Genomic DNA, 14,502 nt, shown 5'->3' on the forward strand with positions numbered 1-14,502 from the left:
TAACTACGGTCTAATGCAGTGCTTTTTTCAAAAGCATACCATTTCTGCATTAGTTGCAACAGAACGTAGAATGTTGGTGGATAACATTCATGAAGCTGGGTCATCTGTTTGTCATGGTGTGTCTCCAGATCACATATTGTAAATTTTAGGCCCAATCTGGGCAGTTATGAAACACATAGGCATGTTTAATGGTCTTTATGCTGCTTTTGATATCAACTTTGCTTTAAAGCTACATAATATGTAAAATTTCAAAAATGACTAAGCCTTTGGTATATACTTTTTGTTGTGTACTTCAATCTTCAATGTTTCAAGCTATTTTCAAAACATAGCATAATGCGTTATTTTCAATATCATTGTGGTCTTTTTCACTTGGCATCTCTCACATCCAAGCCTTAACAATGTGATTGCCACATTTAAAGATACAGTTTTTGCATCGTTGTTTTCAACTAAGCATTTTAAATAGATGAAAGATTTTAGCCATTGCTTATCTTTTTTTTAAGCTATTAGAGAAAGGGATAAGTAAATAGGTAAATGCTAAGCTTCACAGCACCTCACCTTCACAATCCTCCTGAAACATTGTTTGTCCAGCAGAGAGGAGAGGGGATAACGTAAATGATTTGAGTGCCATTAAAATTCTCCAACCCATGATGCTCTGTGCACAATGAAACACTACCTGTTAATCTGAAACTACAGGAGACCTCGGGTAAAAACCTCCTGAACAACTGCCACTGGAATCCAAGGTAACACAGCAACTCCTACAATCCCATGCTTTTTAAAAATGTCACATTCATTTTTAAATGAGATACCTTCCTGTGGTAGTTCCTGTGCATTTAACTTTAGGGAGGATTCATAAAAATTTAGTTTACTAACTGTCTCTATAAGAGAAGGAGTCGCCCTCTAATGTTGATTAAATATGACAAGTAAAATCCTGACTGGGGCTACCATAGTAACATGTTGACATGAAATATTCCAAATATTCTTACTTGACTGTATCACTTAACTGATAAACAGCACAACTGTAAAAAACTGCAAGATATATATGAAACAGGACAATACCAAAAGCATTGCATAACATCGAATTTATATGATTTTATAGGAATTTATAGTTTTTGGCCACTGTCCAAGGTGCTGATTCCAAGACAGTCAAAGATGGTAAAGCTGGTAGACCTGATCCCTCCTAATTTAATGGATAGTTAGGTGGGCATTTGTCTTACTAGAATGATTGCATTTAGAACTATTGCTTTTACTCACCCTGTAGCATGGAGGAGGAGATGAAGATATACTAGGGTCCTTAACTTCTTCCTACATGCTGCCATTCCCTTTAAAGACACCAGTCCCTCTTGAGCACCTTCCTTTACATGATGTGTTACTCAGTTTTGGACTGATCTTAAATGCTTTCTGTATGGATGCTGATATATTATGAAGCTTTTTGTAATACTCTAATGTAATCCCCCCATCCTCTCTCTAGTAACTAACTCTACTCAATTCAAATCATACACCCTCCTCCCTTCCGTTCCTCTATAACTTGTTTTCCTCACTGCCACTTTCACATAATTCATCCCAACTCCATTTTTGCTATATGGTTACATTTGTTATGTTTTTCAATAAAAATCTGACTGCAAAGAGGAAAACCCTAGATCCTATCATCCTCAGCATAAACCTCATAAAGTTCATGTCAAGCATCCGCCCACTCCAAGGAGTCCTGAGACTCGCTATTACACCACAGTGTTGCTGAGGAGATCCTGGGAGAACCAAAGCTGGGAGGCACTTGTATCTTCTCTGAAACTATAAGCCAATATTTACTATACATGGACAATCCAAGACAAACGTTGGTTTTTTCTTCATATTTTGATGGCTGCTTGCATTCTGAAGAAGTACTCTGAAAGTAATTGATTTTTTAAAAAAGATTTTAAAAGGTTTATTGGACTGCTGGATGATAAATTTGATGAAGAATTAAACTTCTTTTCAGCCAAAATCTAGACATTATAAAACTTCAGAAAACGTCTGCGTGTGTGTTTAAGTTAGCATTGGGTTCCTGCATAACAGAGCCATCATGCATTGATACATGGGACTGGCACCTGTTCTACATAGTAATGACATTATGAAACATCAACCTGTAGCTGAAAATAACATTAATAACATTTTTATTTAGGATGCCTCTTCCAGCCTTTCCAAATAAAGGGATTTGCAGGGAACAGTAGCGCATTGTGAGGAACTGATTTGGAGGCAATGAGTGACAGCTGGGGAAAAACTGATTGGACACTGAAAGAAATGGAAAGGGAGGGACCTCTAATGTGTGCATGAGTCATCACTCTCCACCCACACCCCCCGAGCCAAACTGTCTGTTTTTGTCTTGCAGGTTGGAGATTTACTGAGGTACATTTTCTTTGCTGGAGAGATCATTTTTGCATAAAATGCAGACCATAACAAGCAGATTGAAACAAATAAACAGTGAGTATCAGACTTCATTTGCAAGATGGGAAATGTAGAATTACAATAAAAGTCTGGTATCACATCCTATATCATAAATATAATCATATGTATCGGACTATAACAATCTTAATCTTATTGTGCATTATAATACTCAAATCTGAAGGTTACTGAATCTGCTAAAATATAGCTATGCTAGGATTTAATTTTGAAGTTTATAAACCTGCATGTCTCTCAAAAATTAACTACTACAGATTTAATCCCTACAAATTCATGAAAATTGACCACGATCTGATCCATAAAACAGCAACAGCATGAATTCTTAGTGCAGTGGCTCCCAGTATAAGAATCCTTGTATCTGCCTACCACAGTGTCTCTTCTGTGCACTATAGCTGCAGCTGTCTATGATAAAGAAATGTTTTTCACAGTCTAGCAAGTTAGTTTTGGGTTGAGAGGGTTGCTGTATATGAAATACTCCTATGTTTATAGAATATAAACATTCAGTTAGTATATTCATACATTATTTGGCGTTTTGTTGAGAACAAAAAAATTATTAATTTACATGGTTAATTATAAGATAAAAAGAAACATATGCCAAATTACTGAAGCAAAAAAGCTAAAAAGTTATTTGCTTATTGTCATTTTACTTGGCTGTTTGACTGTGCAGAATAATGTGTGAAAGTCCATGTGTATGTGTGGTCAGGCCTTATTTCAACAACATTAGTAATTTGCTATTTGCTAAATTTGCATTCAGTTAATTGGCAGCCACTTTCATCCAAAGTGAAATCGGTGACTAGAGGACATTGGTCTTATAGGGAAGTAAACCACATTAGTTTAAGCATTGAGTAGTATATCAATAAAATAAGTGCAGGAGATCATCTAAAAAGGTGCAGCAAAAGTGCATAATAAATGCCAAATAAAATTTTAAATCTACTTCTATTACTACATAGGAAACACCACAAAGTGTAACAGAAATGCCAAAAGGCTATTTCTTTGTTTTAACAGGAAACAAGAAATAAGGTCAAATATGGTGTGGTGGATCTATTCAAAATGATTACATGCTTCATTGGTGCCTGCTCTGAAAGATTTCTCTTAAGTGTGACATTATTGCCAATACAGTGCAACAAGGAAACAATGTAAACTATATAAAGCTTAAGAGAAACAGTTGTGAAAAGAGGAAACGGAATCATCTAACTATATGCACAAAATGTAAAGAAGCATCAGAAAAGATGGCTTTCTCTCCTGAAGGTGAATTTCATGGTACCAAAGGAAGACAAAAGAAGAACAGGGCCAAGTCCATTAGGGAGTGCAAAGAAGAATCAACCTAAATGAAGGCCTTGTGGTGGAAAGCATGGAAATAGGGAAAAGACATCTAGGGGCATTCGAGAAGATGCTTCCAGTAGTTTAAAGACTGGGTTGACAATACAATACAAAATAAAAGGAACTAGGAAATGGGGTATGGGCAGTGGAGTTGTCTTGGGGGTGGGGGAAGGCTAGGAGGAAATAGTCATGGTGCAGTGTTATGTGCTAATTTCTGATTAAAATGCCCTGGGCCTTTTCATGACCAGCACTAAGATCAGTCCATCAATGGTGGTACTTACAGTACCTGTTTAAAAGGGGTGGAAGTACATGCCATAGACAAACTGCTGGCATACCAGTGCACCTTGTTTTGTTTTCTATTTGTCTTGTTTATTGGGTTAGGGTCAGTTTCAATAGGTGGCCATAATATCTATCTGTTAATCAGGCAGTATTACCATTTCATTTCACTTCAATATCCATCTGACACTGTGATTATGTTGTATTGTGTTATGTGAGGGAGATTTATTTTTGCCCTAAAGTGATTGATGTCACCTTCAGCCAAAACTGAAGCTGTTGTTGGGTTGCAGAGAACAGATACTTAATGTCTTGTAGACTGAAGCAATTAGTAACACTTTGTGTTTTTTGGGGGGGGGAATTTTCGTGTGACCAGATTATCAGAGTGTTAATGTTCAGTGGTAGACAAATAGCAATTGTCACAACTTCAATATGGCCTCACTGGCCACCCCATGCTTAAATTGCTACAGTAGAAACTGTAGTTTGTAAGGGTGGAAATGACCAAAGTTCAGGTGACACTCAGACAAATGACTAGCAGCCACCTCCAGATTTCCAATGTCTCACATCAGACAGTGAAAAATCTGAGTTTTTAACATTTTGATGGTAGTGATAAGTCTTAGAAGCCTTAGGATGGTATATAGCTAAAAGTATATATATAGCTTTGTGTGTGACGGCTGGTAGCAACACATTGCTGATACAGGGATGGTGAAATTTGCCATATTTAAAAATACTCAAAGTATACATTTCTTTCTTTCTGGTATTCATTATTAAATGTATTAGCTAAGGCATAACTGACCTTTGAGGCATGATATTAAGTGTAAAGGAAAGAGGAAGGAGCAAAAGACAAAACTTAGAGTGAGCTGATGCAATGGTTTCTAAAGACTTTCTCACAAATGTTTCAGCTATGAGAAGTCATGACATCAATGTATTCATAAAAAACCAAGGTATTAAGAGATTCATTTCAGAAGATGCTGAAAAAGTTTATACACAACGAGCAAGCCCAAGCAGGGTCACTCTGGTTAAACTGTGGAGGTAGACATGATGTAGGAACAATGGGCGGGAGGCGAGGAAACTTCAGTTACTTGTTTAGGTCAGTTGTGTCATGTAGTGTCAAGCAGCCACGCTCTTCCCTGCCAAATTAGTCAGGAAACAGTAGGCAAGGAGTGGGAGCGCCCATCCGAGTATCGCAAACCTTCATCTGGCTGCTACTAGGAATATAGATAATGTTAGTTATACAGATAAGGTCAGTGCAACTGACTTTTATCAGAGAAGGTCCAGCAACAATTTAATAAAGATCCTTTAGATGGAGAAACATATTGAGAAAGATTAGTGAGAGAATATTTATACTGCCTATTTTAAATGAAGTTCATTTTACATTGGCAATATCACCACACATGCATACCATATGACACTATTGGAAACTATTGCTGTGGCATGGCTTCACAGCAGAATAATATCATATACAGCAAAATAAAGACCATTATTCCATGCATGAGGAGGTGCATGCATTACATGACTGTCAACTCACTGCAGTTAGATACAAAAATGCCTCATTTAGTGCTGAAGTATTAGCATCTTAAAATATTCACCTTGTGCATGGCAAAATAATAGTTTTCTTGTCTTTGCAATTTCAGAGCAAAACACCAAAATATCTGAGCTAAAATCTCCTGAAAGATAATTTTTTTATAATTTTATCGTATGACAAAATGAGGACCCATTTGATACAGTAAAATAAAATATATAAAATATAAGCTAAATAAAATAAAATTACAGTCCTAATATAAATGATGACTAAAACACAAAAGTAATAAATACTATTTGGCCTTTATGATAAATATTTTGTAATATATTTATCCCGAACATATTTAACAAAAAAAAAAAAAAAACAAAACACCAGAGATAATTCAGTTGGACCACACGCAACATCAATTGAAGATGTGTTACAGGAATGAGTCATCTCAAACCAGCTGTATCTGATTAGCATATCCACTCATACACAAGCTCCAAATGTAAATATTGCAATAAAATCTGCCGTAATAGCATCAATTTGGTATGTACGATAGATTCCTGTTTATTTTTGCCATGTTTAACAATATTGGATCCATGTGAGCATCCATCCGATACAGAATTTCAATAATTGTTATCAAATCCATGCAAATATACTTCTCAGTAATTTATGTTGCATACATTTCTCCAGTTTACCTTTGTGCAAGCACTTTTATCTGGTGTTATCTGGATGCATCGACTTCTAATAGAGAATTCTCTCTTTGTCTTTCAGGCACGCAGGCAAGCGCACACACACACACACACACACACACACACACACACACACACAAAATAGTGTTATGGCAAAGTCAATCAAACATTAATAAAGGGCAACATTTGGGAAAATTTGATCCTTTATGTAAATATACTGTGCTGTATTGGATATAAGGTGCAACATACAGCTTTGTAAGCAATGTAAGCAAGCTGTAAGCAATGCAGCATAGCTGAATCCTCAATATAGTCAAGAGGTTTGGAGGGAGGTTTACTTTGGCTAAACTAGAGACACCATCTGCATGGGCGGATACTTTGTTTATTTAAGTTGTTGTTCAAGTGAACCTGAAGCTGAAGAATGCCTAAGATGAAAGGACTAAAACAACTCTACAGGACAGGATGGTGAAGCGCCCACAAAGGGGTTGTCTGCTCAGCTTGGCTGACAATTTGGCGCTCTGTAGACTGAGGCACCCCATTTGGCTAATGAAGTTCCAGACTGTCTTCACACCACACCCCCACCCACCGCTCCACTATGAAATGTTCTACTCATGAAAGTAATGAGGCAGGGAGGGAGAAAGACTCTTCTGGCCACTGATAACCTCAGACTAAACTTGCAACCTTACGAGACAAGGGCCTAATATCTGGCCGTCAATCAGCCCCAGCATCCCTAGCTGGAGTGTTTAATTACAAGGATCAATTATTTACCAGCCTCCTCTTTCACTACTCAGTGCTCCCAAAAAAGGACTGTTAAAAAAAAAAAAAAAAATAGAAAAAACATTGGCAAGGCCCAGAAGAAGTTGGTGTGGAAACTTTAGCACAGAGAAAACTGCAAATTGCTCAATCTGGATTTATATGCTCTTTTGTTTGTACAACAGATAAGTGAAAATATTACTATACTACAACTTTATTTTCATCTTAACATGAAAAAATATTCATGCCATTTCAAAGCAGATCTAACTTTTGACAATTATAGCCACATTTAGTATTTATTAATTGTAAAAAATAAACTGAAAATAGTAAATAACAGATTACAGTAAATTCCTGATTTTGTTGTCAAATTTATCCTGTGTAGGAAACTCTAAACAAATAAAATTTCATTCAGGTGTTGCTTCTCTACTGTTTTTTAGTTATTTAACATCTTCAGAATGCAGCTACTGTGGTTCCTTGCACTTCATATTTACTCCTGAAGTCTTAACTTCAGCTGCATGTCAGAAACATCAACAAGGCTTTTAACTAATTTGAAGAGACAAGCTCATGTTACCCCTTTACTTGTATTCACAACAGCACTTCATGCGGCCGAGGCTGTGAAATATACTGAGGAATAAAATAAAATAATACAGAAATAAAATCACAATCACAATCACAATCAAAAAGACCTTTAGCTGAAATAGGCTACATTTTAAATGCTGCAGTCCATGTGCTCACAAAAAAGAGATATGTGGAACATATTACAAGAGGTTTAATAGATTGCATTTTCATTTTATAAGCAGCAGCACAAATATAGTCTTTGGTTAAAAAAAAAAAAAAAAAAAAATATATATATATATATATATATATATATGCAGCAAAGAGGATTTATTTAATATATATATTAAATAAATCCTGTACTTACACTATCATTCATTGGCACTGATGGATTTTTTTCCTTTGAGGACCCTCACAAACAATATATTCCAATACAACTGGGCTGTCCATACACAGGCATACATGTTTTAAAATAAAAATTTGAAATAGAACTGATGGTAACTGTACTTGATGTGAGACTAGTTCACACTACCTCTCCTACCTGATGTTCTCACTTGCAAATAAAATGGGGGGGGAAAACTGAAGAAGCAGCTGGTGGAGTGTTGTGTGGTCATCTTTCGGTAGAGCAGAGTGCCTCTTTATGTTTCCAAATTACTGCCAGCCAAATAACCCAAATAACTGGGGAGGTGAAAAATGCAGCACTCAACTTAGTAGTGGTTCAAGATACAGTACCTGTGATTTGTGGTTTCCTTTCTTTGCTGCATTTCTGTATTAGTTTTCCATTGTCATCATGATTCCAGCCTCGTCCCTGCAATTTATGCCAATCAAGCTCCACATTGGCGATCATCTGCTTTTGAATAATTTTGGATTGAATAAGTTTGGTCCAGACCTGCTCTATATGTAAAGTGCTTTGATGTAACTTTGTTATGATTTGGTGTTATACAAATAAATCTGATTTGATTTGAACGATTCAGAAAGAAATTGAGTAAATATGATGATAAACAATTAGAAGACATTCACCAATGTCTCCTGCTCCTTTAAGAAGGAGAGTTGAGGGTTCACGTATAGTCCGAGCTAGGTAGTTGTTTTTAGCCAGTTGATTGGTGTGTTAGCTAGAAGTGAGCAGTTGCCTCTTAGCAGCACTGTAACGTAATGCTTATTGTTTTGATGCGACAGTAAGAGCGGTTCAACACACCTCCTTCTCTCATCACTCACTCCCACACAATAATATAATATGTAACTGTAACTGTCTATCTAACTAACTAATGAAATATTTGGTATTTGTCTGAACATATTCAAACGAATGTAAAATGTTGAAAAACACTAAGATTGATCCCAAAAAGTAGGTCTCACAGTTATGGTCTTAATAATGCCACAAGGGGGAGTGTAATGAGACTGAAATGTTAGAGTAAACAGCTCGTCTCCCCTACAGTAGCACAGGGTGTCTCCCCTGGACTCAGCTGATGGCTCATTAATCTGTTCTAGAGGAGGTCCCCATGCAAGCAGTGTGCACTAGTGGAGGACTCCTCATACTTTGTCTTTTCAGCACAGTTGTTTCATTACGCTGTAAGTACAAAGAAAACATTACAGCAAAGTTTAAAAGCACCATTTATATAGTTTTTAATCATTGATTTTCTGTATGGAGCTCCATCGACACTATACTGTACACTTTACTGTAACAGCTTTCAGCTAATCATCTTGGTTTGGTAGTTGACTCCCTCCAGCTCTCACTGGCTGATTTTTTTTTTTTTTTTTTAGAGAATTTAAAAAATATATGATAATTCTCCAAGACTCAAAAAATATTAAACAAAACAAAATATATAATATGAACTTCATTCCACTGAACTGCATTTTCAGTTGGCTAACTTTTGTGTTACTATCAGCAGGAATTTGTAAATTTGAGGGTGCATGTGTTAATGTCAGTGTTTACGCATCTACATCATCCTTGCAGATGTTTGCGAAAGAAATATCACTATGTCCCTTCTCGAGCTAAACCCACACAATAAACAGTATTTTAGTGAATATTTCAGTCAATCAGCTTCTAAATGATTTAGACCACAGGCAGCTATTGTTTTGCATTGTGAGCAGAAATAACCAAGAGAGTGGTTTTGTAAGACTGGTTTTGTAACTGCATTTACTGAGGGGAGTGAGTAAGTTGCATTCCTGCAGAGCAGATTGGACTGGACACAGTCTGAACAAATAAACAGAACCTATTCAACCAGCTTAACGGCAAAACATGGTAAGTATGCACAACAAAGATGACAACGGGTGCCCTTAAAATGCTATTAAGACATAAATAGAATAAATGCATGGCATAAAAGACACCAAAATGTATTGTGCATTTTTTGACTAAAATTAAAAATGAAAATAGTAATAAGAAGAAGAAGAAGAAGAAGAAAAAATCTGGCCCTAAAATTAACAAGCCTGGCTAATTTTTTAGTAATCATGCTGTGTTCTAAGATCTCAGAAGTTTCAAAATTCCTTACCTATCTTTAAATGTAAAAAAGAAAGATTACCCAAACCCATTAGGGGTATTTTTATTTTGCAATCATTCTACTGACGTTAACATATTGTCTTGACAGAAAAACAAATCTGGGGACCACGAAAATAAATATTTCTTGAACATCTGAGAAGTAGTTGAGCAGCTAAATTTCCTGAGACAGCAGGTACTTGGACAGTCAGCATTTATAGGGTGGTATAACCAGGTTACTAAATAGTAGTAAATCCTTTACAATTAACTATTTACTTAACACCACTTCTTGACACTGTTACTTCTACAGCAGAAGCAAAAAGTAATGCCATTTCCTTTGCAGACTGGAGTGCAAGAAAAGATATTTTTTAGCAAAAATTTGATCTTAGCTTTACTACTTAGCCAACCTTTACGATCACATATGGTCACCTCACAGAGATGTTAGTGGAGCTTATACATTTTTGTCGATTTTGAATATAGTAAATGTTGATATATTGGCATTATAAGCAAAACCTTTGCTGGTGATGCTAATAATGTCAGGGGCCCTTAAGATTCTTCTTGTGTGGAACATCATTGCAAATAATTTCATGTAAATCCATCCTCTTTACATATTTCTATCTGGGCTAAAGCACTGGATCCATCAGACCTATAAACAACGAACCAAGGAAGTAAACCACTGCATGGGACCTTTAAATCCGCTCGTACTGAGATGTATACTTCTTTGTCAAGTGGATATACACTTTCAGTGAAGAAATATGACAAACTATGAAGCCAGATCCAGCAAAGCACGGTGGCCATTTGTAAAACTGAAAATTTTGTGTAGGCTACCAGTGCAAATTAGCTACCTGCATACACATTCACAGCCAGAAGCAGTGTGGGAGGCAGCAGGGCACTGAAAGGCTCCATTTACACACTTTGGTTTAACTGCAGTATTTTCTCTAACAACCATCATCGCTTAAGTACTCCATTCATACATATTCTGCTTAGGCTGACAAGAGTAATGACATATTACTGATTATTTTACAATAACCATTGATATTGTTAACATAATGACCTTCAGTGATTTCAGTGGATCTCTGCCTGACAGGAAGGGTAGGTTTTTGGACTACAACTAATCTGTCTGTGGCACTGTGGCTTTACCACCACACGTTATTGCCAATTGTCTGACAGAATAATACAGCCTGTGGCTGGCCCTACAGAGCTATAGATTTGCTACATGAATATGTGATTTGACACTTAGTAAGTAGAGGTTTAACAGCATAGGTTTATAAAGTTACTGAGGTTAAAACAACTAGTCAACTAGACACTAGACATGACTTTTGTATCATCACATAAATAAATAAACAGACATCTGTAATGAAGAACATTTAAAAGATGATTTCTGAATGTAATCATGTAACAAATCATGTAACATTTCCACAGAGCATCACACTAAGCAAGGTCTACAGCTTGTACAGTAGAAAAAAACAAACTCTATCAAACTGTTTTTAATAGCATCTGATTGGCAAGCTGTCTTGGGACAGTTGGCAAATGGGCGGGCAGCGGAGGAGTTTAGAGGTGCTAAAGTTCAGGCAGGAGCGACACAGCACCCTTTGTCCTGCCAACAGCCTTACAGTGGCGCAATTCCTGGCTAAGTTGTTGACCCACGGCCCCCACCTGCCTTGACCGTGCATTAAATTGGGGAGCCATCACTTCCCCTCCTTTGCTGCCTGCCACACCAGAAGGCTTTTGACTCATGCCCATCTGTCCTGGTAGTACATACATTAAATGAAAGCCAAGGATAATGGCACTCTGTCCAATCCATGCGTATCTATAACAAGTTGTGATTTAGCGTGTGAACACAATCTTTACCTTAGCAACAAACATCTCAGTGAAGAGAATGTATCAGTAAGATCTTAGCTTCAGATTGCAATTGGATAATATTACGCTGTTAAAATGCACAAATGATGAAAACTTGACTAAATTGTTTTTTTCTTTCTATTCAAGGGCGTTTTTTTGTTGTTTGTTTTTCAAAATGAAATTTCAAAATTTCAATATGAAGCCTCTCTGCAAAAAATATTATTTTGTATATTTATAAAATATTTAAGTGTTGTACTTTTTTTAATTGCAGTTAGTGGTGGTCTTGTAACTTAAGGTATGACACTGGTAAGGTTTCATACATTATGAGAAACAGAGGGATAAGAAACACCTCTCAGTATGAGTTTGTGTGCCTGTTTCATTACCATAGCAACCAAGGCAGACTGGATAACAATGCCTGAAAATACAAATATGACCTAATCACCAGTAAATATCACTGTGGATAATATAGAGATTGGTTTCAGTCACTCAATTGATTTGCCTATTTGAACATATTCTGAATTGAATGAATTTGATATTCAAATACATCAAGGGATTAAATTATTCTATTGTCAATAATGGTAATTAAAGGAGGACAAATTTCAAAAATCCTTTTTTTAATACTTTTACATAGCATTAATTTTATCTGAATTAATCTTGGAAATGTTTAAAATCACTTTCAAACAAACAAATGTGATTTTTTCAAAAGAAGTTAATCTTACACATGTATGTATTTAGGTTATACTAGCACAAAGATAATCACATACCTGACCAGGTTGGACGTTCAAGTAATGAAGCACCTCTTTGAGCATGACAGGTGTGTGAGGGGGCTTGTCAGTTGAAATAGATGAATGTTCTTCAGATCTTTCCCAGTGACCAGGACCAAAGGATGCATGAACTGTAGATGTGTGTAGGCTTAACTTCCATGACCTCCATGTTCTCCACACAGCCAGACTGGCCTTCTGTAACACTGGGTTGACGTGCAGAGACATGTGGAAAACTATGAGCCTTATAATGATCTGTGTGGAAAATAAAAGCAGTTCAGTATTGAAGCCACTCCAGAATTGCAGGGTTTTTAAAAGAACTGATTATCTATGAATGTTTTGAAAAATGCAGTGAGATGGTGATGAACAGCATGTGAGAGGTGATTAATGATTTTAAACTAAGTTTTAATTACAATGCTTTTATCCTGACTAATTTGCTGGCAACTATACCAAAATGATTAACAAGCATAATATGTAACAACTATGATAAATAATATTTAACTGGTCTTAGCCTCATATACCCAGCCAATACGAGAGAACATCACTGAACATTTCAAGCCAGTTGAAAACACTGTGAAGGGTTAAAGCCTTTAAACAGCACCTGTCTGTGAGTCGTATTCTGCATCACTACCACGCCCACGCTAAGGGTATGTGCATCTTTGGCAAATTTGTTCAATATTTTGGCAATTTACATGAATAATAGTGCCTGCCCCCGGCACCAAAGTGAGCTACATGGTTACAAAGGTATTCAGGTGTTTCCTGGCAACAAGATGTATTGAAAATTAAGGGTTCAGTTCGTGATGTATGATTCTGATATAGTAAAAATGTGTTCAGGCTGAGAGCAATTTAACAAGGCAAGTTGGTACAAGGCAGTGTTGAACACAATGGAAACATTCAATGGCAGCTAACAATCGCACAGTATATGAAAATGTCGAAATAGAAATATAAATTGATTCATTAATTAACATATATGAATTTGAGGCAATTTAAAATCATCTTTACTGGAAATCTACTACAGCTTAATCTTTTTTGATGATTTGTACCAACGTCATTGCATTCAATTCTCGTAAGATGATAAGAATTTAAATGTAATTTTGTCTCTGAACATGCAAGCCTTTGAAAAACCTCCTTGCTCTCTATTCTGTCCTTCCCATTCAAATAAACTCAGACAAAGGTAGGGAATGATCCCAAGGATAACTGGGCAGTCAAATTTAAAGCCCCCCCCCCCCCCGCCAAAGGTCTCATAGTTCCTGTTCCCCTTCTTTTATTATTGAAATGGCTACTTAGCTGTTAGCCAGACAACTAGGAGCAAGTAAAGGTTGACAATACTACAACATTTCAGCTGCGGATCGATGGGATCTGCTAAAACACCACTTCGTTTAAGCAAACTCCTCTTCGACATCCTGTTACGTTACGGTGCTGTTTTGAGAATAAAAAACATCGTTTTGATATGAAGCAGGTTAGCTAGCCGACATTGCTGATAACACCATAACAAGGAGCAAGCTTGCAGGGGTGGCTGTGTAAGAGAGGTGCACTCCACACATGTATACATCAGTTTAAAGAAGGTTTTTGTCTCAGGTTGGCTCTTCTCGACAAGTTTGTCACCATTTACCTCAAACGTGTAGAGTAGCTAAAACGGTACGTGGATTAGCATTGGATGAGCGTTTTACAACTGACATGTGGAGTGACAACAGGTTAGCTCGACATTATATCAGCGAATACGAGGACGGGGACGCAACAGGACGTTATCCTACATTTAGAAAGAATGTCTCCTGTGTGTCCCTTGTTTCCCTCCGCGGGGGAAGTTGCCTGTGTCTCTTACCTTGGTGGCCGGCGGAGTGGCTCCACCTTCAGCAGCGTCACGCCGGTCCGCCGCGTCACCGGCGGCTAACGTCCAATCTGCTGCGA

At 36.9% G+C, this 14,502-nt stretch overlaps 1 protein-coding gene across 3 annotated transcripts in view; it reads right to left on the reverse strand.

Annotated features, from left to right (window-relative positions):
* The window catches only part of mettl15 (methyltransferase 15, mitochondrial 12S rRNA N4-cytidine), a 32,246-nt gene extending 17,814 nt beyond the window's left edge, over positions 1-14,432 (reverse strand). Inside the window, exons 1-2 of one of the 3 annotated variants that reach the window (XM_029498099.1) lie at positions 14,349-14,404; positions 12,598-12,849 (exon numbers count right to left, since the gene is read on the reverse strand). In XM_029498099.1, coding sequence (XP_029353959.1) covers positions 12,598-12,822 — 225 coding nt within the window. In that variant the 5' untranslated portion in view covers positions 12,823-12,849; positions 14,349-14,404. The other 2 variants (XM_029498097.1, XM_029498098.1) reach the window with 2 other exon arrangements.
* Positions 14,433-14,502: the final 70 nt, after the last annotated feature.

This window comes from Echeneis naucrates, chromosome 3, assembly GCF_900963305.1.
Source record: "Echeneis naucrates chromosome 3, fEcheNa1.1, whole genome shotgun sequence".
Classification (NCBI taxonomy): domain Eukaryota; kingdom Metazoa; phylum Chordata; class Actinopteri; order Carangiformes; family Echeneidae; genus Echeneis; species Echeneis naucrates.